Source organism: Geotrypetes seraphini, chromosome 6, assembly GCF_902459505.1.
Source record: "Geotrypetes seraphini chromosome 6, aGeoSer1.1, whole genome shotgun sequence".
NCBI classification, from domain to species: domain Eukaryota; kingdom Metazoa; phylum Chordata; class Amphibia; order Gymnophiona; family Dermophiidae; genus Geotrypetes; species Geotrypetes seraphini.
Genome location: NC_047089.1, coordinates 68,585,593 through 68,611,104, shown reverse-complemented (window position 1 = coordinate 68,611,104; position 25,512 = coordinate 68,585,593). Strand labels below are relative to the sequence as shown.

Below are 25,512 nucleotides of genomic sequence, written 5' to 3'. Positions count from 1 at the left end.
GGAACATATCCCTGGATAGTTTAAATCAGGGATAGGCTGTTCCAGTCCATGAATGCCACAGGTAGGTCAGGTTTTCAGGATGTTCACAATGGAGATAATTGTGCATGCAAATCTATCCTTTTAGATATTCTGAAAGCCTGATCTGCCTGTAGTACTCAAGAATCAGAATTGCCTATCCCTGTTTTAAACATCTTCAGAGAGGATGGTTCTTTGGGCTGCAGCCATACCTCCTTCCACTCTATATCCATCTTTACTCCTCATACTCTTACTCCTCCTTTTCTGTCCCACTATTCAGGAATCCCTATCATGGTTGACATGCACAATCCCCACATTAGATGGTCATTATTGAAATAAACAATTCCCCTTTTGTAATTCATGAAAGATTTGGGTTTCTGCCAGTACAAAATATATATCACTCATTCAAAGCTTGTATTATTTATGTTGCTGTTGCTTGCTTGCTTCTCAGATCTTTGGTGCACCTTCATTTGATGACAAGATTTTGGAAGTGGTGGCAGTGTTTGGCAGCATGCAGATGGCTGTTTCAAGAGTTATCAAGCTTCAGCATCATAGGATAGCTCAGGTATAGCCTTCTATTAAGGAGGAAAATTAGCATACTGCATTTCTTGATGTATGGTATTATTCGACCAATAACCTGCTGCATTAGAAAACAACTCTTTTAAAGGTATACATTAGTTCATAAAAGGTTGACTTTGTTTATCTTTTCAGCTGCCAAGAAGCTGTAATAAATATTAAATGAAATAGTCCAGTTTCATACCTTATATAAATTTGACTATAATAAACAGTTCTTAATTGCCAGCACCTCTATACACAGAGATGGACAGCTTCAAGAATATATAAAACTATGAATGACATGTTTATTATGCCAATATATTTTTCAGTGTCGGTCAGTAAAGATCACCATACTTGGAGATGAAGGGGTTCCAGTACAAGTGGATGGAGAGGCTTGGATTCAACCCCCAGGGGTTATTAAAATTGTACATAAAAACAGAGCTCAAATGCTAACGCGGGACAGGGTAAGTAATTTTGATTTCTTTCTCATTTAACAAACAGTTGTGTAGATATGAAGGAGTGGGAAACCATCCCCAAGTCATTCTTTAAGGAGAGAGGAAAGAGTCAGAGTATGATTGGGCACAACCACTGACCCTCAAGCCTTGCATTGAAGAATGCTGATGTAGAAGGACTGAGGTTGAGATGGACACTAAAGAATGACATGGAATGGTTTCCCTTGGTTATCCACAGGGATGGGGACAAATTCTGTCACTGTGTCATTCTAGGAGACACACAAGAATTATGTAGCTTCATCTTATACCAGCACAGAGAAACACTCTGAAGCTTTTTCAGAGAACTTTCAAGCCATGTATCTTTGACATTTTGAGTGGATTTCAGGGGAAGCAGGCCTCTTCTTAGAAGTGATTCTTTCATGGGCAGACTTCTAAATTTTTAGGTCAAGACTTGAGAACTTATGAGCCGCTTATGCTGTAAAGGACACGTTGCCACTCAGCCAAAATCAGGGTTGAGATTTTGACTGAGTCTGGAGGAGATAGCTAATCTACCAGTCTATATGCTACAGAGAAGAGGTTAACTCTGTCATTTCAGAAAATTGGAATTATCAAGGATAGTTTCAAGTTATGTCTTTCTGAAATCCTCCCTCACAAATTGCCTACCAGAAAGGGACATCATGCCATCCCTTTACCAGGACTTGCTCAGGCTGGAAACCTTCCTCTAGCTAGCCCATGCTAGATCCTGTCCCACCTCGAGAGAGAAGGTAAGCACAACACATTCCTGTGCTCTGAAGATGGCAGGATGCTAAAGGGCCTGAATGCCATTCTTCATCAGATTGGTCAGCATTCAAGGGATTCATCATCTGGTAGTGAATCCCCTGACAGCAGGATACTGAAAACAGAGATAATGAGGAGCCTGACTGCATGCCACTGGCGAGCCTGAACACAATATACAGGAGAAATAGAAGATCAATATGGGAGCTGAGGATTAAAAAAACAACTCTCAAATACAGGAGTTCCTGGGAAATATAGGAAAGTTGGTCACTCTAGCAAATACTTCCTAAAAGATATTTTGAAGTCAGGTATGAATTTCCCCTAAAATCACAAGTCAGGAATCTTGCGATGCTGCTAGACTCATCACTCACTCTGATCCTGCAAATTCAAACAACCTTTAAAAGATGTCTCTTTCATCTTCGACAGCTGTGAAATCTGTTTCCATATATGGAAAAGACAAGTCTGACCACAGTGGTCTATGCCATTATAACATCACGACTAGACTACTGCAATGCCCTGTACACCAGTCTAACAAAAGAAAGTTTGCATTAGCTGCAACTACCGTATTTTCACATAGATAACGCTCACCCGTGTAAAACGCGCACACGGGTATAGCGCGCGGAAAACACAAATTTATATACAGAAATTTTTATATACCGCACACACCCGTATACCACGCATGCTGCCCGACTCTCCTTTCGCCCGCCCCGACTCTCCTCTCCCCCTTGAAGTCCTGTCCCCACCCTGAAAGCCTGATGCCCCCCCCGACGTCGGATTCACCCCCCCCCCGCAGGACCGCTCGCACCCCCACCCCGAAACACCGCTCGCACGCACCCGCACCCCCACCCTGAAGGACCGTTCGCACCCCCACAGCCTCCCGACCCCCCCCATCATGTAGAAGCTCCTACCGGTGTCCTGCTGCTTCCTCTTGGCGGTCCCGCCCTTTCTCTGATGTCAAGCCCTCTTGCCCCGCCGACTCCCCGACTCCCTAACACGATCGGGACAAGAGGGAGCTCAAGCCCTCTTGCCCCAGCCAACAGCGGCACCCCCGACACGATCGGGGCAAGAGGGAGCTCAAGCCCTCTTGCCCCCCCGACTTCCCGACACGATCGGGGCAAAAGGGAGCCCAAGCCCTCTTGCCCCGCCAACTCCCCCAATTCCCCGACAATATCGGGCCAGGAGGGAGCTCAAGCCCTCCTGGCTCTGGCGACACCCCCCCCCCGCTAGTTGTTCGGGCCAGGAGGGAGCCCAAACCCTCCTGGCCACGGCGACTCCCTACCCCCACCCCGCACTACATTACGGGCAGGAGGGATCCCAGGCCCTCCTGCCCTCGACGCATACCCCCCTCCCCCAATGACCGCCCCCCCAAGAACCTCCGACCGCCCCCTCAGCCGACCCGCGACCCCCCTGGATGACCCCCCACGACCCCCCCACCCCCCTTCCCCGTACCTTTGTGTAGTTGGCCGGACAGACGGGAGCCAAACCCGCCTGTCCGGCAGGCAGCCAACGACGGAATGAGGCCGGATTGGCCCATCTGTCCCAAAGCTCCGCCTACTGGTGGGGCCTAAGGCGCCTGGGCCAATCAGAATAGGCCCGGGAGCTTTAGGTCCCTCCTGGGGGCGGGGCCTGAGGCACAGGGGGGTGTCTGGAGGCTGTGGAGGTGTGAGCGGTCCTTCAGGCTGGGGGTGCGGCTGGGAGTGCGTGCGAGCGGTCCTTCGGGGTGCGGGTGCGTGCGAGTGGTCCTTCGGGGTGGGGTGCGAGCGGTCCTGCGGGGGGGTGAATCGGACGTCGGGGGGGGGAACTATGTAAAAAAAATTTTGTACAACGCGCTCACGCGTATAACGTGCAAGGGTATGCGCGGTATGTAAAAACCACGTATAACGTGCGCGTTATATGCGAGAAAATACGGTAATTCAGAATGCTGCTGCATGACTGATAGAAGGCTGCAAGAGGTTTGAGCACATCACACCCTTCCTGCACAAACCACACTGGCTACTGAGTACCTTATAGGCTAAATTTAGATCTCTATGTTTGATTTTCAAGGTCTTCAGACAAAATGGGCCAGAATACTTAAGGAACAAGCTAGCCCTTTATACACCATTGAGACCTCTAAGGCCCTCTCAAGAAGCACCACTGTCTGTACCTTCATCAAAAGAAATTGTATGATGTGATACCCACTAGCGAGCCTTCTCAGGAGCAGCCCCCATAATCTGGAATCTACTACCAGAGGGGCTACGTTTAACTCTAGAGTACAGGTGAAAACCTGGCTCTTCATCCACATAATACATCTTTAGGGTGATTGACGATATACTCATTCTGCACCAAGACTAGCTTGCCACACATACTAACTAAATTAGGAGAAAATTCTCAAAACTCACTGTGCCTTTAATGATGTTCGCTAAACTGGTTCCAGCTGATTTAGCATGGAAGTATTCTACCGGCCAATTCTTAAAAGGGCTCATTGTAGTGTTTTCTGAGCTTCCTGGCACATTCCGACTCTGCCAAGCAAATAAGAACAGCCTTACTGAGTCAAACCAAAGGTCCATCAAGCCCAGTAGCCCGTTCTCATGGTGGCCAATCCAGGTCACTAATACCTGGCCAAAACCCAAGGTGTAGCAATATTCCATGCTACCGATACAAGGCAAGCAGTAGCTTCCCCCGTGTCTTTCTCAATAACAGACTATGGACTTTTCCTCCAGGAACTTGTCCAAACCTTTCATAAAACCAGCTAAGCTATCTCTCCCGCCACTGTTAAGCAATCCACCTAACACCCCCCCCCAGCAGTGGGAGGGCTGCTGACACACACACATCCCCCAGTGGGATACCCACTCCCTTCTGCCACAGCTGTCAAGCAACTCCCCCCCCCCCCCCGACACACACACACACACTCCACACCCCAGCAGCAGGAGGGATGCCCACTCTCCCTGCCGCTGTCATACCTCTGATTAACCCCCCCCAACTTGTTCATGAAGGCTGGCTGGAAGGATGCCTACTCCCTCTGGCTAACAGGCCTGCCTCTATAAAATGTCAGGCCTTCGCCTCTCCAGAGCATCCTGGGATGCCAGAGGTGTGTGTGTGTTGGAGGGTTGCTTGACGGTGGCAATGGGAGGCAGTTAACATCCCTCCTGCTGACCTTAAATTTGTATTTTTTATTTGTGGGGGTTTTCTGCACATGTGCCGATCGCTAGTACCAGCAATCGGCACATTGCAAATTTAGCAACCCTCTGCGAACCTCATTTACATGCGCATTTTTTAAAGAATGATTTGTCTTTTGAAACTCGTTACGATAACGGCCACAATAGCGGCTTGTCGGATTTTACCATGAACATTAGAGAATCTTCCTCTCAGCAGTGGCGTACCTAGGGTATGTGGCACCCGGGGCCCATCATTTTTTGACACCCCCCCCCCATGTAAAATTTTTTTTTTGCAATAACCATGAAATGGAATAAATGGTCAGAATAGAAACAGGCAGTGAAAATTTTCTTTTATTGAACCTCATTTATGTAACCATTATTCCAAACATAACATAACATAAATTATGTCTGAATTGTCATGACATCAGAAGTACATATGGAGTAGTTGCAGGTGATGCTTGGGACAGTTCTGATTATGTTAGTTTGGTTTTATGTGTTTTTTGAATAGAAGGGTTTTTATTTCTTTTTTTAAGGTTTTGTAGTTTGTGGTCGAGGTCAATAGGTTGTAGAGTTGGGGGTCAAGTGTTGCAGCTCGAATGGCTAGGAGGTTGTCGAACAGTTTTTTTCTTTTGACGTTTTTGGTTGGAGGGTGTGTGAATGGTGCGTGAGTTCTCCTATGTCTGTTTGAAGTGGATTGAATTATTTAGCTGAAGAAATTAGTTACCCCCCCCATTCCACACACATTAATTCTCTTCCATTTTTGTTCCCATTATAAAAAAACACTGATAAGTTCCCAGGAAAAAAATACATTAAAATAAGAAGTGAAAACAAAGGCCCCTACAGATGAGAACATAACATAAGAATAGCCTAACTGGGTCACACCAATGGTCCATCATGCCCAGTAGCCCATTCTCATGGTAGCCAATAGTGCTGCCCGATTCAGAGAAAAAATATTTCATTCGATTCGATTCACCCTGTTGAATCGATTTTTCGATTAGATTCACTGTTAATGACACCGCTTTTTAAGTTTAAACAAAGTATAACAATAAATTTCACAACAACAATAAATTTCACAAAGTACTAAAAAAAAAAAAATCACATTTTTCCATTAAAGCAGTTCTGGAGACATTTGCTTGAACAGTCTTTTTTCCCAGTCCATAAGCAAGCAATATGAAAAAGATTTCCTTAATTATCTACTCAAACATTTTTGCTATTTACTTTCATTGTACCTAGACTATTATTCAGTAGAAAAAATTTAGTTTGTTCAATCAAGCAGAACATTCACTCATAGAAGTCCAATGTCCACACAGGATTTGATTGAACAAACCAAATTTTTTCTACTGAATAATAGTTTAGGTATACTGAATAGCAAAAATGTTAAAGCCACACAGAAAAGCAGTAAAAGTCAATAGGTTCTCCAAGTGGGAACAACCTGATGTCTCAGCACTTGAGGAAAAGACCACGTAATAATGTTTATAAGATAAATCATATAAATGATTATACTGAAGCAGGGTGTCCTCAGCGTGAGAGGTAAGCGAGAGGAGAGAATTCTCCAGTGCTTTACACAATAAGGCTCCTCTGCCTGCAGTGCACACCATCATAGGACACCTCAGGTGTGCTCAAATTAATCAATGTGATAAATTAAACAGTGATAAACAATTGGTCAATCACAAGAGTGCAAGATCAAACAGGTTGTTCCCACTCAGAGAACCTATTGACTTTACTGCTTTTCTGTGTGAGTAGATAATTAAGCAAATTTCTGATAGCCTACAGAACTGATTCTCACCTTCCATCCCCAGCCCCCAAGACTTACCAGACCCCCCCTGCCGATGCATTTACTTACTGCCTGAACTGGATATTAAATCGTGGGGAAGAGAGGAGAAATGCGGGGAAAGAGCCAGCCAAAACTAGTATTTGTTGCTGCTGAGTGCACCAATCCAGGGCAAGCAGACGCTTCCCCCATGTCTTAATAACAGACAATGGACTTTTCCTCCAGGAATTTGTCCAAACCTTTCTTAAAACCAGCTACGCTATCTACTTTTAACATAACTTCTGGCCACTTCATTTTTAAGCTTAGATCTTTCCTTCCAAACAGAGACCTTGCTAGATGTCAAATACAGCACAAGGTAACTTCACATGGACTTAACTGTGCAGGAAATGAATCTCCTCATACACCCACCATATAGTGCAAAAATGTGCAAAGGTCTGTTTTTTTCTTTCGATCACTACATAGCCTAATGCCACACAAGCAGCGCTGTTACAAACATATTCTGAAGGTCAATGCTAAGGTTGACAAAGTTTCCTTCCTTGGACCAGAAGGAGATACTGACAAACCACTGGAAGAGATTCTAAAACAACTACCCAGAAATAACACCCAAAGACCCACTCAGTGTGTGAACCAGTTGAGTGGAGTGGACTAACTGGGGGTGGAAATGGGCCCAGAGTTTGCTCAGCAGAATTTCCCAGACTACCTCTTCCTCTCAACACACTGACATGCTACCACCACCACCAACACTAGGAACACCTCACCGAGTATGCCAGCAATGCTTATAAACTTTATAAAACACATTATTATATTTTCTTATAAAGCATATATTTTAACTGAACTCAGCCTTGCCATTCACAAAAATAGAAAAGTTCCCATTTCAAGCTGTCTCATGTACACTTTTCAAATCTAACATATTGTAATCACAAAACAGAAAATAAAATTATTTTTTCTACCTTTTGTTCTCTGATCAATATTCAAATCTTGTTGGTCCCAGGCTCTTGTTGTCTTGCTTGCCAGGGTCTCTAGTGGACTAACTGGGGGTGGAAATGGGCCCAGAGTTTGCTCAGCAGAATTTCCCAGACTACCTCTTCCTCTCAACACACTGACATGCTACCACCACCACCAACACTAGGAACACCTCACCGAGTATGCCAGCAATGCTTATAAACTTTATAAAACACATTATTATATTTTCTTATAAAGCATATATTTTAACTGAACTCAGCCTTGCCATTCACAAAAATAGAAAAGTTCCCATTTCAAGCTGTCTCATGTACACTTTTCAAATCTAACATATTGTAATCACAAAACAGAAAATAAAATTATTTTTTCTACCTTTTGTTCTCTGATCAATATTCAAATCTTGTTGGTCCCAGGCTCTTGTTGTCTTGCTTGCCAGGGTCTCCTTTCTCCGTGCTAACCATCCGTCTGCCATCTCTGTTCTCCCCTTCCGTTTCCCTTCCCTCTCCCGGAGATCTGGCATCTTTCCTTTTTTTTGTCTCCATCCACAGATTCACCTTTTCTCAACTCCCCACCACCCCGGGATCCACCATCTCTCCCTTTCTGTTCCCAACTATCCTCCTATCCAGTATCTCTATCCCCCCTCCACACCATCCCCTGTTTCCAAGTTCTCTCCCTTTCTGTTCCTTCCCTCCCTAAATCCCATTATGCACCATCTCTCTCCCACTCCTCTGTTTTTAGACCCATTATTTCTAACCCCCAAAGTCTGGCATATGCACGTATCTTTGAACCCCCCCTTCCCTCTCTCCCTCTGTGTACTTTTACACCAGGACCCCCCTCCCCCGAAGGTCTGTCCCCCCTCCGAAGGGCTACACCCCACCCCTGAAGACCTGCACCCCCCCGAAGGACTTTACCTCCCACCCGAAGGTCTGTCCCCCTCTGAAGGCCTAAACCCCACCCCTGAAGGCCTGCACCCTCCCCGAAGGATTGTACCCCCCACCCGAAGGTCTGTCCCCCCCTGAAGGCCTGCACCCATCCCGAAGGCCTGCACCCACCCCGAATGCCTGCACCCACCCCGAATGCCTGCACCCACCCCGAAGGCCTGCACCCCCGAAGGCCTGTCCCCCCCCCTTGAAGGCCTGCCTGCTTGTCCCCCCTTGAAGGCCTATCCCCCCTTAAAGGTCTGCCTGTCCCACCCCCTTGTAGGCCTGTCCCCCCTTAAAGGTCTGCCTGTCCCACCCCCTTGTAGGCCTGTCCCCCCCTTGAAGGCCTGTCCCCCCCCTTGAAGGCCTGCACCCCCCCAAAGGCCTGCACCCCCTTGAAGGCCTGTCCCACCCCCTTGTAGGCCTGTCCCCCCCTTGAAGGCCTGCCTGCCTGTCCCCCCCCCTTGAAGGCCTGTCCCCTCCCTTGAAGGCCTGCACCCCCTTGAAGGTCTGCACCCCCCCCGAAGGCCTGCACCCCCCCGAAGGCCTGTCCCCCCACTTGAAGGCCTGCCTGCCTGTCCCCCCCCTTGAAGGCCTGCACCCCCTTGAAGGTCGGCACCCCCCCTGAAGGCATGCACCCCCCTTGAAGGCCTGTCCCCCCTTGAAGGCCTGTCCCCCCCCTTGTAGGCCTGCACCCCCTTGTAGGCCTGTCCCCCCCCCCTTGTAGGCCTGTCCCCCCCTTGAAGGCCTGCACCCCCTTGAAGGTCTGCACCCCCCCCGAAGACCTGAACCCCCCCTTGAAGGCCTGCCTGCCTGCCTGTCACCCCCCTCCCCCTTGAAAGTCTGCCTGCCCGCCCGCCCGCCCCACCCTGAAGGCCTGATGCCCCGACCCACCCCGAAGGACCATTCGCCCCCCTGGCCTCCCCGCACTACCTATGAAGCAGCCGCAGCAGGATCGCGACGTCAGCTATCTTTGCGCTGCTTAGGAGCTGCTTCCTGCGCCGCGGTCCCGCCCCCTCCTCTGACGTCAGAGGAGGGACGGGACATCGGCGCAGGAAGCAGCGCCCAAGCAGCTGAGGGATTGCTGACGTCGCGATCCTGCTGCGGGCTGCTTCATAGGTGTGCTGGAAGGTCAGTGGGGCGAGCGGTCCTTCGGGCGTGGGGGGGGACTGAGCGGCAAGGCCGGGAACACCCCCTCAGGGCTGGTACCCGGGGCGGCCCGCCCCCCCCGTCCCCCCCTAGGTACGCCACTGCCTCTCAGTTCCTTATACCCTGTTTAACTATATAAACGACATGCCTTAAGTTTAGCTTTCCATCTGTTTATCCCAAAGCTCTCTGTACCACCCATCTTGTCCTCATCTAATATCTGCATTTGACCCCTGGGCTATAGGATAAGCTGTATTACAGAAAAGCATTAGCATCATATCTATATTATTTGAAAGTTCTGATTTGCACTTATTAGATGCTTCATAAGTTTAATGTCTCCATTTTAGTATGTATTATATCTCATTTGAATTTCAATACTGTTAATAAGTATATTTTTAAAACTGTTTCATGGTAGTCCTATTATTAAGTTTCAATTTACTGATTTTAAATCTACCTCATTCGTTGTATTTATGTTTATATTTGGTATTTTTACTACTTGTGGAAGGGTCCAGTCTGGGCTTTTCTGGAACCCTGCGCACACTCACCCAAACAGCACACAAACACGAGCACTTTAAAAGGTGCAACAAAACTCTTTATTCTTTTACATGCCCTGAGCCTGTTTCCTCACAGGCTTAGGGATTGTAACATAAAGACTCTCCAACTGTTTTTGTGGTCAGTCCTTGCTATACTTCACATACTATTCAGCAAAAAGGAGTTTAGCTTGCCTTAGCCAAGCTACCAGTAACCTTCTTCTATGAACAGCCTCTCTCTCACAATTCCACATCTTCCTAGGGCTTTGATCCAACCCATGGCTAGGAAAGCTTCTCTTGTCTGGGACTTCCTTTCCTCTGGACCTCCTCTCTCAGGGATCTCTTTCAACTGATCTCAGGCTAAAATATGTATTTTCCTTCCTGCCTAAGGTCCGTCCCTGTGACTTGGCATAATTGCCCTAGCTCCTCTAAGGTGGCTCAGCTCTGAGCATCTGAGCCCAGTACATCCTGGGACCTGTATTAATTCCCTTTCTGGCTAGCACCCCCTGCTGCCCGGTGGTATAACTGTCACATTCATACTACTGTTATGCTGTTAACAAAATTGTAAGTTTTTTTTTTTTAATCTTTATTCCTTTTTATTTCTTTCAACAAGTGTACAGTATTATTACAATTAATTTACATAACACACTTGGCATTCTTAAACAATATTATTATCCATGTTTTTATTTCCCCCCCACCTCCCACCCTTTTCCATATCAATAAAATATTCCTTCCAAATTTATATAATTATACATCCCTTTTTGATAATACAATTAATCTGACATGAAATCTGTCCCTCCCCCATCCTTCTTCCTCAAACACTTTAAACATTTTATTATACCCAGTAATGCACAACAATAAATATCCCATCCTATTACATATATCTCCTTATTTTTCATAACAACATCTTTCCAATATTTTTCCCTCCCTATACCTATACCTGCTGTACACCACCTTGGGTGAACCTCTCCATGAAGGCGGTTGATAAATCTCAATAAATAAATATTCAAAATGAATAACAAATATTTATCCCTAAATAAGGTATCAAAGCAACAAACGATATCGAGACTTATTTCAAGGACCCATTATATGATTCTGTCTCTTACGTTAGAAGCATCTCCATGTGTATATAGCTGCATTTACACATGTAGATTGCATATTCATGTAGTGGTTATTTCAGAAAACTGCAGCTTACATGTTGAAATCCATGCCACAAAGATTTCAAAGGGCCGTAGTTTGAATTGGGCAAAAATCTACATATATGTTCTGTATTTCACAAAGGGAATATATGTCCGTGGAGAAAAATATTCCTGTTGAGTTTTATAGCAATTCAGAGCCATACACGGGTTTTAACAACAGTATTTGTTTTAGCTAGGGATGAAGAAAGTAATTCAGGTTAATCCCTCATTGTCTATTTATGCCTCCAAAATGAAGCCAAATTTAAAATTGCAGTCTTACTATTTAAACTGGCAGACATGTAGGTTTGTAAAATGGGATAGCTATATGTGGAAGCTGACTGCTCATTTCACTCATTTTTTCCAGCTATATATTTCTAAAATGATTATTCCGCTTTGCATGCCAGCAGGTAAACATGGACTCCATGAGATATTTTAGAAAAAGTTTTGCATCCCTATCTGGACGTCTCAAGTTTGATCTTTATATTTTAGGCAAAATGGGCCTTCATGTCTAATATGTTAATTAGAAGGATCATTGACAATCATTATATCATTAAGGATATGTCTTTCTGCCACCTCTTATCAAAGGATAGTTGTTTCAATAGAAGATAGGACTCCTTTTTGCTCACATCAAAGTACAGTTTTGACAAAAGAAGAAATTATTCCTCAGGTTCCTATCAAAGGACACATTATGACAAAAGGGATATGAAACAAACTGCCTGACTCGGTACATCAAGCTCCATCTCTGGCAGGATTCAAATTCAGACTCAAAGCACACTTCTTTGAAGATGCTTTCAGTTCCAAACTCCAACCCACCTTCTAAGCACCAATATCTGTCGTATCATTCCCTCTGTAATTCCCCCACCTGAGCACTGTGTATAGATGCACCTTCTTGTCCAGTTTGTCTGTCTTGACTAGATTGTAAGCTCTTTTGAGCAGGGACTGTTTCTTCTATATTTTGATATACAGCTCTGCATATGTCAAGTATCACTTTAGAAATGATTAGTAGTAGTAGATTTGCTGCTAACACATATTCAATAAACTTTCTCAAAATAAAGGTTATGGCCATTTATGATTTCATATTTAAAAAAATAATAATAATTGCAGGGGAGTTAATAATTATCACGATCTTAAAATTATAATCCATTGAATCACAGTGTACCAGCTTTCAGCTCTATTACCTAAAGAAAGGTGTGAGATGACCCAAATCCCTTTTAAATCAAAAGAGGGCAAAATAGAAAGCATTACCTCTTAGGAAATTTTGTTTTATTTTCTTATATTTGACCTTCAAAACAGCCATTGAACATGCCACTGGTTTCATCCCTCTCAGTAATCACTGGCAAACTTCTCAAACAGAAATACCATTATTCTTCAAATTGATTGCTGCAAACTAGGCACACACAGAGAGAAAACTTGTGCGTGTGTCCATTTAAAAAAAGAAAAAAAAAAAAAAAAAGGTTTCCTTCCCCGAACAGCTGAGTGGCAGGAGGCTACTTTGGGGATTCCCCTGCCCCTCAGCTGTTTGGGCTTCCCCTGCCGGCTCTGCGCATGTGTGAGAGTCGCTTTCACAGTGATCAATCGGATGGGCGAGTCGGGAATTACAACAAGCCTTCATGTGAATCATTTGCATGCAAAATTTTTAGTGCATTAATAGCTCTTTTAAAATCGGCCAAAAATCGGATTGGAGTGGACCCAGGCTGTCTTACCTATCCTGTTTAGTGCATCTAGCTCCAGGCCATTGAGTACAAAATAAGTGTGAATTTTGCACCTAAGCAGACAGTTTGAAAATTGATCCCTTTTGTTTGTTTTTCTTTTTAACTTGGCATTTTTCTTCCTGTTTAACTGGAACCAGAACTGGAATTTACAACTACTTTGGGATTTTTTGCCCTGTTTTGTGTTCCCTGGTAACTTATGTTTAGTATAGTGGTTGTAATGATGGTCCTGGATCAGGGTTCTTTCTGGAGCACTGCATTATGGGCCGTGAATCTGGTCACCATGTGCCACAGATAATCAAGGATGATGACTCCACCCTTTCTACCCGCCCACAACCCCAAGAGGCTGTGCATGTTGTCTGTATGTAATTTATAGCTCTAGTGCAGGGATCTCAAAGTCCCTCCTTGAGGGCCGCAATCCAGTCGGGTTTTCAGGATTTCCCCAATGAATATGCATGAGATCTATGTGCATGCACTGCTTTCAATGCATATTCATTGGGGAAATCCTGAAAACCCGACTGGATTGCGGCCCTCAAGGAGGGACTTTGAGATCCCTGCTCTAGTGCAACCTGGGGAACTGATGATCCAGCTAGAGAATCAAACAGGAGACTTCTGCATGTCAGTGCACAGTGCTTACCCCTTGAGACACCAAGTCAACTCAAACCCCTTTATTTTACAGTAAAAATATACATCTTTTGGTATGGCCCTACTATTATTTTTAAAAATTGTGCCCCCTCATGTTACTCTAAAGTGGTTTTGCTATATTTATTCTGTATATATTAAATAAATGTCATCTAATGTAGTACTACTAAAAATCAGTAAGCAGTGTCTTCATTTACTTGAATTCTTATTTATGCTGTAATCAAGTGTACAGAAATATCCAGATCATTAGTGAATACTAATCTCTCCTTAGGAATTATATACATTTTGATAATTTACCCCTCCTTTTACAAATCTGTAGCGCAGTTTTTAACGCTGGTCATGGCGGTAACAGCTCTGATGCCTATAGGAATTCTATGAGTGTCGGAGCTGTTACCGCCACGGCCGGCGCTAAAAACTGCTACGGCTTTGTAAATGTGGGGTTAGTGGTTTTCATTTAACTTTCAATCAAATGATTTGAAATCTAGTTTTACTGGCACTGCAAACTCAAGTCTCCTTAATGTTTTAAATAGGCTTTTGAGAACACACTAAAGTCATGGGAGGACAAACAGAAGTATGATTCTTGTAAAGCAGTACTTCGGTCTCACCTGTACCCACAACAGGCTGTTGATCTGGCCACAGAAGAAGAGGTAGCACAAGTGCAGCTGTGTTCACAAGCTGCGGAAGAACTCATTACCAGGTAGCAGAAATATTCCTATGCCACATTTTCTCATTGTCCCAAAGTTGTTTCTAAAGGAGTCAGGAATTATAATCATTCCAAGAGAATTTTCCCCAGTTTGTAGACACCCAGTGAGAAGTGTTGTTAAAGGAAGCTTGCTAACAATCTTGTTATGTTACCATAGATTATAATTCTAGACATAGACTTCAGTGATTAATGAACTGAATGAAAAGGAAGGTAAAGAGGAGAAAACTGTGAGGGTAAATAATTGGCCTGTAGTGATGACTATTTTGCTGATTGCTGCTGGTGTTATACCCAGATATTCAGTGCTGGGCCATGGCCTTGAATATACGTAATATGCTGTTCTGGCTAACACATGGCCGCTTAAGTCATTATATTCAGAACTTAAGTGGCTATGGGTTGCTGCTTAAACATAGAAACATAGAAAAATGAAGGCAGATAAAGAACATATGACCTATCTAGTCTGCCTAACCATGCCATCTCCCTTAGAGATCCTGTGTACATGTCCTAAGCTTTCTTGAATTCAGATACACATTTTAGCTCCTCAACCGGGAGGTCATTCCATCCATTCACCACCCTTTCTATGAAAAAGTATTTTCTGAGGGTACTTCTGAGTCTGTCCCTTTTTACTTTCATCCTATGCCCCCTCATCCTAGAGTTTCCGTTCAATCTAAAGAGACTTGCCTCATGCACATTTTTTTCCACCTAGATATTTTTTATGCAGTCCCATTTATGCAGTTACCCTGGCCATCGGAGGGCTGAATATCGGCACTTAACTGTCCTAGGACCAGATTCTGTTAACGATGCCTACATTTGTAGGTGCCTACAATGTGGATGCCTAGGCATCTATGAAGTAGGGAAGGGTTTACATCATCTATATTGAGGCATCTGGCAGCTCCTAAGTTTTTTTAAAAAATGCCCCCGATCCACCCCTAACCACACCTACATGGTGTTAGGCGTCTGGGTGTAGGCACCTACCACCCAATTTTTTTTTTTGTCATTATAAGTTTGTTAAAGCTCATTAACGATGTCATTTCACTTAGGGCTCCTTTTACTAAGGTGCGCTAGCGTTTTTAGCGCGCGCTAACCACGCGCTACACGAAGAATACTAACGCAAGCTCTATGGAGGCGTTAGCGTTTAGTGCGTGCGGTATTGTCGCGCGCGCTAAAACCGCTAGCGTACCTTAGTAAAAGAAGCCCTGAGTCTCTAACTCAGGGGTAGGGAACTCCGGTCCTCGAGAGCCGTATTCCAGTCGGGTTTTCAGGATTTCCCCAATGAATATGCATGAGATCTATTTGCATGCACTGCTTTCAATGCATATTCATTGGGGAAATCCTGAAAACCCGACTGGAATACGGCTCTCGAGGACCGGAGTTCCCTACCCCTGCTGAGTCTAACTGCTAAGTGGTTATTGCTGCTGAAAATTAAGTGCCAGTGAAAGTTAGTGACTAGATGGCCCTAAAGAAGCAATTTAACCAGTCAGTGGTCATTTGTAGCCAGTTAAATCATTTTGAATACTGATCAGAACATGTCAAAAATGCTGGATTTATTTTGTGGTCTCTCATATGTCATTCTGCATGCATTTCTAATAGATGGCTATTGGAAGAATTGAGGCAGTCCTGGTAACTGAAATACATCTTTAATAATACCTTAGAAATGTTGTTTTGTCCTGTATTCTATTTTATAGATGACACAGTACAGCAACATTGCTTTTATAAGCCCTGGATATGTTAGGCTTGGTTAGTACCCTAGATCACTGGGCTATCACTTAGGATTAGAATATGCAAATTTGGGAGACTATTATTGTAATATACTGCAGCAAATGTAGACGTTTAGGAAGATACAATACATTTTTTATTTGGATATTGCCAATACCTCTTCGAAGTTAAGAACTAGGAGCCAAATGAGTGCTGTAGTTGTCTTGAGTCTTGACACTTCTGAGTTCATGGAACTGAAGTTTCAGCCATTGTGCTGTGGCTTTCTTCAGGGTATGAGGAAAGCCACAGCACGTATGCAGATTTTGTCAGGTCCTAGACAACTGCCATGACGCCAGCCATGGAAATCTAAAACAACATATATGCAAAATATTCAAATGCAAATATCTTTATAGCAACAGCCAAAATACAGATAAAGTTCCCTATCCACCAGTATTCAGCAGCACAATCAAGATAATGCCAAGGCAGAGCAAAAATGCAGCATGGGCATTCCACCTAACTCTACAGATAGTTAATGATATTCACCTGCTATCTGCATAGCTAGACAGATACATTTAGGCCAGCAAAAAGGCTATATGTTTTCATAGGCTTCTGTGGCTGGCACCTAAGCAGACAGTTTGAAAATTGATCCCTTTTTTTTGTTTGTTTTCTTTTTTACTTGGCATTTTTCTTCCTGTTTAACTGTAACCAGAACTGGAATTTGCAACTACCTTGGGATTTTTTTACGCTATTTTGTGTTCCCTGGTGACTTATGTTTAGTCCAGTGGTTGAAGTGATGGTCCTGGATCAGGGTTATTTCTGGAGTACTGCATCATGGGCCTAGCTTTATATTAACAGCGGGATCTGGAGAGGCCCTGCTGTCTGCCTATATATCAAACCCACCACTTTCCCTCTTAACCCTACCAAAAAACACTCTAGAGTCTTCTGGTTGGTACAATTAGCCGCAGTTCAGTTTATTAACCATAAACATAATGTATCTTAACTTCATTAACATAATTAACATTGTATAAAGAGCTCCTCCAGAGCTACCAGATGAATTAGTTTTATTCCCTCGACCCCGCTACCATAGCAAGAGTCATAGGGGTGGCATGTCCCTTTTCCGGGTCACCTGACCCACCGGGCATGGCTCCCTGCCGTCCCAATGCTCATCACCTGATGAGCCTCATGACCGAGTAGCTCGGGAATCCGCCACCCCTGAGCTACCTACATCTACCCTCGACAAAGGGCGGGCGGGTGGGAAAAGCCACCCTGGAGGACCTCAGAAGGAGCCGAGTCCTCCAGGGTCCCGGCTTTAAAACCCCACCCCCGCGCCCCTCTACCAATCATTTTGAATTCCTTACCCTGACAGGCCCTCCGCCCAATCCAATGGCTAACCTTCTACCATCCCCCTACCTACTATAATCCCCACCTACCCCCAGCCGATGGGCGACACGAGGGCTCTACCAGCCCCATGTTACATTACGCTCATCGACACTGGGGTCTCGGGCTCCCATGTAGTGGTGGCAGTATGATTCTTTCTCGTGCTACCAAATGTTCATTTGTCCTCCAACCACCATATATTTCCTTGGAGGCCAATCTTTTTTTGACCAATGTTCATGTTTGGTTCTACTATCCCAAAGGCATCAAAAGCAAGGATACTTTGTGTAGCTACTTTGTTGACCAAGAAGAAAATTAACCATTTTCAAGCCTACACATTGATGCTCTTGGTAGTTTATCTTTTCTAATACTAAAGAGATGGCCTTGTACTCTTCTTTTATACTGGTGGAGAGACCGATTGGAATAGAACCATATTTGTTGCCGTTATTTAAAAGAACACATTTCAAACTATGTTTTGAACTGTTGATGAAAAGCCGCCACTCACTTGGGTTATATTTTGAAAGACCTATTTTCTTCAGAAGGTTTCTGATGTCATTACACAATACTAAGTTGTCTTCAATAAAGAATGGCTGCAAGTTCTTTTCTCTCCTTTGATAAAATGTAATTTTCATTCCAGGATGAAGTACATTCTTTCCTTTAGTCTGGAGGCAAGAAATTCAGAAGACTCCTTGGAAAGATTTAAGTCCTTGATCAGACCACTCAATTCATTCTGGTCAAAATGTTCACTATGTGAAGTTGTTTGGGAATCACTATAACTGCCCTCACTTTCTTTACCTTGTGCGATATCAGACATGCAGGACACATCCGCTGAGAAATGTAGTTTTTGTTTGGTTTTTGTTTTATTTTATTTATAACCTGCTTTTCCCAAAGCGGCTCACAATGTAAACATAAATAATAAAAAATACATAAAATACATGTAAAAACTCTCACAAAATAAGCGACCAGTGCTTACACCAAAACAGATGCCTTAATGCCCATATTTCATATTGCAAAATAAATGTCTCTTCAATAACTTCTTAAACCCATCAAAATTACATTGTTTTCTGATATACAAGGGTAGAAGATTCCATTCCTGGGGTCCCCTAAAGGGAAACATAGTCACACGTGTAGAATTTAGTCTCAATTCTCTTACAAATGGCACAGTAGTAGTTCATGGAAAGGTGGAATGGGTACAAGATCCGCGTGCAGAACAGGTCTCCTAGCTGAAGGTAGATCAGAATAAGACCACTTAGAAACATAGAAACATGATGGCAGATAAAGGCCAATTGGCCCATCTAGTCTGCCCAACCCCAGTAACTATTATCTCGTTCTCTCTCCGAGAGATCCCATGTGCCTATCCCAGACCCTTATAGAAACATAGAAACATGATGGCAGATAAAGGCCAATTGGCCCATCTAGTCTGCCCATCCCCAGTAACTATTATCTCGTTCTCTCTCCGAGAGATCCCATGTGCCTATCCCAGACCCTTATAGAAACATAGAAACATGATGGCAGATAAAGGCCAATTGGCCCATCTAGTCTGCCCAACCCCAGTAACTATTATCTCGTTCTCTCTCCGAGAGATCCCATGTGCCTATCCCAGACCCTTATAGAAACATAGAAACATGATGGCAGATAAAGGCCAATTGGCCCATCTAGTCTGCCCATCCTCAGTAACCTTTATCTCTTTCTCTTTCACGATTATTTTGATTGATGCCTTTGTATTAATAATACAAAAATTACAGTCATCGAAGTGTTTTTTTGGTTCCCTCCAAACCACTGGCACTCCAAATTTCAGGTAGCTTCTCTTTCCATTTGTCCACTGGCGCCAATCTAAAAACTTTTCTTTTTAAAGCCTCTTTTAATCTCTAGAATAACTCTTTTTACATTTTTTTCCCCAATTTCCAATCTCTAAAATAATTCTTTTTACCAATCTTACCCCAATCCCAATATTTTTCCCCCCCTCTAGACATTTCCTATTTTTCCTCCTAGGAAAACAACATTTTGTAACTTTTGCCTTCCTTTGTCCTTCCCTAATGTATCCTAGTTCGTCTGTAATGTCAGTCTGTTGCTTACCCCCCTTTTTTAATGTAGTACAATATATATTTTAATGTTGTATGCCATATATTTTCAATGTTACTCGCTTAGAATGTAATAAGCGATTCATCAAATTTAATTAAACTTGAAACTTGAAACTTGAATGCTTCGTACAGGTTTTGCATACAATATGAGGAGCCTGTGGCTTATCTTGATTAGAGAATGACACGGGGAAAAAATCTGTCCCCGTCACTGCACCGTCCCCGGCCCACTATCCTCTGCACTGCCCCATCACCGCCGTTCCCTTCACCGCCCCGTCACCGTCACCACCACCGCCATCCCTTTCACCGCCCCGTCACCGCCACTGCCATCCCATTCACCGCCCCGTCACCGTCCCCGCAGCACCCATGCCCTTGTCCCCGTCCCGCAGAGGCCACTATTTTTTCTTCCCCGTTTTGGCGGGCTACCTGTGGCTAAACGCAGCTAGCCGCGGGTAACCCACCACCGTATCATTCTCTAATCTTGATCTCCAAGCTTAGTACCAAAATAACCTATATATGCTCTTTTTGCCAGCTTAGAAATAGGTTTCCCACTTGCTTTCAGTATGTACTCCCCTCAAATATAGCAAAATACGTCAGAATGATTCAAGCAGCTCCGTTTTGACGTAGTCATAACCTCTACGGTGTTCGATCAATTCAGCAACAATGAAATGATATGAGTGGGAATTTACAAACACCACCTATACGGTCTTAAATATTATACAGTTAAGTTACTTACCTTTTACAATCCAATGTTTTGGATGTAAAACTACAGTTGGAAATATATAAACACTCACTATATCTGCTAGCTTGTATGCAAAAACACAAACTAGATAACAGAAGCCAAAGTTGAAAAACCTGCTAGAATTTAAATCTATGTGCAACTGTTTTTTTTTTTTTTTTTTTTTTTAATTCTTTATCATTTTAAATTTTTAACAAAATCAAACATTTTATACAGAAAGATTGTCTGATCATACACAAAGTAAGAAGAAAAATAATTTCCATAATACTAATATGTGCAACTGTTTTAAACAGATCGGGTTGAAAAACCTTTGAAATACAAATATGTATGAAGTCTAAGGAAACCTTATTTACCATCTAAATTTTTTTGCACATAATTATGAAGAAGGACACGGTACTACTCGAAAGGGTCCAGAGAAGAGCGACTAAGATGGTTAAGGGGCTGGAGGAGTTGCCGTACAGCGAAAGATTAGAGAAACTGGGCCTCTTCTCTATCGAACAGAGGAGAATGAGAGGGGGTCATGATCTAAACATTCAGGGTACTGAAGGGAATAGACTTAGTAGATAAGGACAGGTTGTTCACCCTCTCCAAGGTAGGGAGAACGAGAGGGCACCCTCTAAAATTGAAAGGGGATAGATTCCGTACGAACATAAGGAAGTTCTTCTTCACCCAGAGAGTGGTGGAAAACACGTTCAAGACTCCCCCCCTCTATCTTACCGCTGCTACCTGAAAGGCTTCTCTGCTGCCGCTGTGCGGCGGCACGTTCAAGACTCCGCCCCCTATCTTACCGGTACATGTTATATAAATTGGAGCACTTTGCGGCACACGCTGAACACCTTTGAAGCTCACTGCACTGTACAGCATAGCGTTTTATTTCACTGTTGTTTCTATCATTTTATTGTTATTTTATAATTAGTTTCAAGTTAATTTTACTGTTTTACTTATGCTGTTGTTGTTTGTTCCAGCTGCTACCTGAAAGGCTTCTCTGCCGCCGCATAGCGGCGGCACGTTCAAGACTCCACCCCCTATCTTACCGGTACATGTTATATAAATTGGAGCACTTTGCGGCGCACGCCACATAGGCGCGCGCCTAAGGAGCAGGTTCTGCTCCTTATTGCGCTCCTTTGTGCGCTACTGCTGTGCGCCTTAAAAAATTCAAAAAATTCTACAATAATAATACCGAAGTTAGAAATATTTACATTATTCAAAAGACGATCCCAGCGTCCATTCCTTACATTATATCCGCTTTTTTTACTTTTATTATTTGTCTTAAACAATTGTCTAATTTCCTTCCCACAAGAGTCTACTAAGATTCTTCAGATACCATACACTAATAACTCTATGGATAATTTTTCTTCTTCTTATCAGGACCCTTCTTCTGTTTCTATTCCAGTAATATGGGGACATTGGCCAATAAAATTAAAAAACAAAATAAATACTACTCGTTACCCTGAACGTCGAGAAATTCCCTTAGATTTTCAACAAATATCTACATCTACATTAAATTCATCTTTAATCTCTCATCGATTATATTCTACTACAATAAATTCATCATCTTCAGACTTGAAAATCAGTCAACTTAAAATAGGTATAATAAATATACGTTCCATTAAATCAAAATACCATATTCTTAAAGACCTCATTACTCAATATTCTTTTGATATCCTATGTCTAATTGAAACATGGCTTTCAGAAGGAGAGGAAGCATACCTTGAGTATGCTTGCCCCCCCTGGTTTTTCATTTATTTTCAATCACCGTTGCAATAAAAATGGCGGAGGTTTAGCAACTATCTATAATGATTCCCTTTCAATAAATAAACTTGATTCCTCTTCAAATACACACATTGAATATCTACAATTTTCCATTTAAACTAGGCCAAAAACAGATATTCTTTTACTATATATACCACCCCCAATTAATACTGATACTCTTAACCACCTACAATCTCTTCTTTTTGACTTTGGTTCTTCTACACTAAATCCATTAATTTTAGGAGATTTCAACATTCATTTCGATGATCTTACTAACAATCACACTAAAACCATACTCTCTCATATTAACTATTTAGACTTACATCCTTTATTGACTCAACCAACTCATCAAGCTGGTCATATATTAGATATGGCTATAATTCCTAGATCCACAACTTCAAACTACATTGTAAACTCATTATCTCCAGTTCCATGGTCCGGCCATTTTTTAATTTCTATATCATACTCCATTTCACATAGCATGCCTCATTCTGAAAATCGGACACTTAATATTAGAAATTTCAATAATCTTACCCCAGAATTAATTCGATCATCACTTCAGCTTGATTTCTCCAATGCAAATAATACTGACATAGAAACTTTATTAAAACAATGGACTTCCTCCATAAATACATTACTAGATGAGCATGCTCCACTACAAACTAAAATAACGTCAGCACGAAGAACTCAAAATCCATGGTACACAGCTAATCTTGCACTCATGAAAAAACAACTTAGATCTATTGAACGTAAATGGAGAAAAAATAAAACACATGAAAATGCTCAACTATTTAAAGAGCACTCAAAATTATATAAATCAAAAATTAATCAAACAAAAGCAAAATTCTACTCAGAAAAAATACTAAAAGCCAAGAATCCATCAGCACTATACGCATTACTAAATTCATTAACAAGCACAAAAAAACAGCAAACACAAACTTACAATTCATTACCAACAGCTCAAGACCTTGCAGATCATTTTATTGAAAAAATTAAAACCATTAGGAATTCTTTTACAAAACAACAGTCCAATATTGAAAACGATCATCCCATCACAAATTTATCATACTCAACATGTTCCCACTTCACCCTGCCCAGTCTTAATGAATTAGAATCTATATTAAAATCTATTAATATTAAGAGTTCAATAGTAGACTTAATTCCTCCATTCATCCTAAAAAAATATTTTGAAATCTTCGGTCCTTTCATCCTAAAATTAATAAATGAAAATCTAACACAAAGTACTATGCCCAAATGCTGGAAATCTTCTGTTATCCGTCCCATTGTTAAAGATCATAAGATCAGTTCGGAAAAAATCTCAAATTATAGGCCAATAGCTAATCTTCCATTCATGGCAAAGTTGACGGAAAAGATTGTTTTCAATCAAATTTCAGAATTTACTGAAAAAACCAACGTTCTTCATCCGAACCAAACAGGATTCCGACAGCATCATAGTACTGAGCATTCGTTAATAGGAATGACCACTTCATTACATTATTACTTGGATCATCACCAATCGGCTTTATTAATATCCATCGACCTTTCTGCTGCCTTTGACACCATAGATCACCATCTTCTATTAGACAGACTTCATTCAATTGGCATTACCGATCAAGTATTATCTTGGTTCAAATCTTATTTTACTGATCGTACATCCACAGTTACATTTAATAATTCAAACTCTAAAAGCTCTTTAACTTCTCATGGTATTCCCCAAGGATCTATTCTGTCCCCCCTACTTTTTAATATCTTTCTTGCACCCTTGATGACTGTCTGCCAATCTATTGGTTTTCATGTATTCGCATACGCTGATGATATTCAACTTCTGCACCCTTTGGATCCCAATAACTCTTTGGATATCACAGCAATTAATAATAAACTTGAACAAATCCATCAATGGCTAGATATAAATAGGTTGGCCCTTAATATTGAAAAGACAAAAACGATGCTTTTTCCATGGAAAGAAACTCCTAAACTTATCGTCCCTATCACTATAAAAAATATCCCTTTGCAATTAGTTGATACGATTAAAATCCTAGGAGTCATATTTGACAGTAAATTAACTTTTCATGAACATATAGGTAGTATCGTGAAATCATCATTCTATAGACTTCGTCAAATTAGCTCCCTTTCACAATATCTTTGTTCTAAATCACTAAATATCCTTATCCACTCCTTAGTAATCTCTAAAATCGGCTACTGCAATGCCCTTTTTAAAGGAATTGCAAAGAATGAAATAAGACGGCTTCAAATAATACAAAATACTTCCATTAAATTAATAACAAAGACAAAAAAATTTGATCATGTAACACCACTTCTCAAGAACGCTCACTGGCTTCTGGTATCCCATAGAATAACATACAAACTATGTCTACTCACTTTTAAAGCAATGCTTTTTAAAACACCTGCATTTATTTTTAAAACACTAATCCCTTACTCCACAAATAGAATATTGCGATCTAACGAACAGCATTTATTAACAATTCCATCTCTCAAGATCATTAATACTAGAAGACAATTTATTTTCTCTGTTACTGCTCCACAAATTTGGAATTCCCTGCCAATTTACTTAAGAAAAGAACATGATATTGATAAATTCAAGATTAATTTAAAAACATTCCTTTTTAAAGACGCTTTTGATTAATAAGTTTCTCTCTTGAATTCAATAATGCTGTATTTGACAATTCATTTGAATTCCCATCCTTATGTTTTTCCCTGACCTTCTTTTCTATTATACTTTGTAGTTCATATCCCCTTTTCCTCTTTACTCATGTTTTGTTAAGTTTGTATATAGTTTATTTTATTTTAATGGTTATATATGAATTAATGTTTTATTTTTAATTTTAAAATTGTAATTTTAATTATTTCCTATTATGTATGTTCATCGCTTTGAAGCAAGATTAAGCGATTAATCAAAAATTTTAATAAACTTGAAACTTGGAACGCTCTGCCGGAGTCTGTCATAGGGGTAAACACCCTCCAGGGATTCAAGACAAAGTTAGACAAGTTCCTGCTGAACCAGAACGTACGCAGGTAAGGCTAGTCTCAGGGCGCTGGTCTTTGACCTAAGGGCCACCACATGAGCGGACTGCTGGGCACGATGGATCCCCGGTCTGACCCAGCAGTGGCAATTCTTATGTTCTTAACAGAACAAAGATGATTTTGTCATTTGAGCTTTACATTTTTATGCCAGTGTGCATTATAAGAAAGGAAGTAGACGAATAGTTGTGAAAGAAAGGTCATTATACACAAAAATAAATGTAGGACATTCAAATACATAAATTTCTAATTTGAAAAAGTAAGCTTGTTATGACATCCTGATTTTGAAGAAGAGATCTTTTAAATAAGAACATAAGAACATAAGAAGCGCCATCTCCGGATCAGACCT

General features: G+C 42.1%; 1 protein-coding gene across 4 annotated transcripts in view; it reads left to right on the top strand.

Annotated features, from left to right (window-relative positions):
* Positions 1–25,512, top strand: part of DGKH (diacylglycerol kinase eta) — a 445,542-nt gene that overhangs the window by 383,607 nt on the left and 36,423 nt on the right. For all 4 annotated transcript variants that reach the window (XM_033948015.1, XM_033948016.1, XM_033948018.1 and 1 more), the window contains 3 exons: positions 467–580; positions 900–1,034; positions 14,317–14,483. In XM_033948015.1, coding sequence (XP_033803906.1) covers positions 467–580; positions 900–1,034; positions 14,317–14,483 — 416 coding nt within the window. The remainder of the gene's footprint in view (positions 1–466; positions 581–899; positions 1,035–14,316; positions 14,484–25,512) is intronic.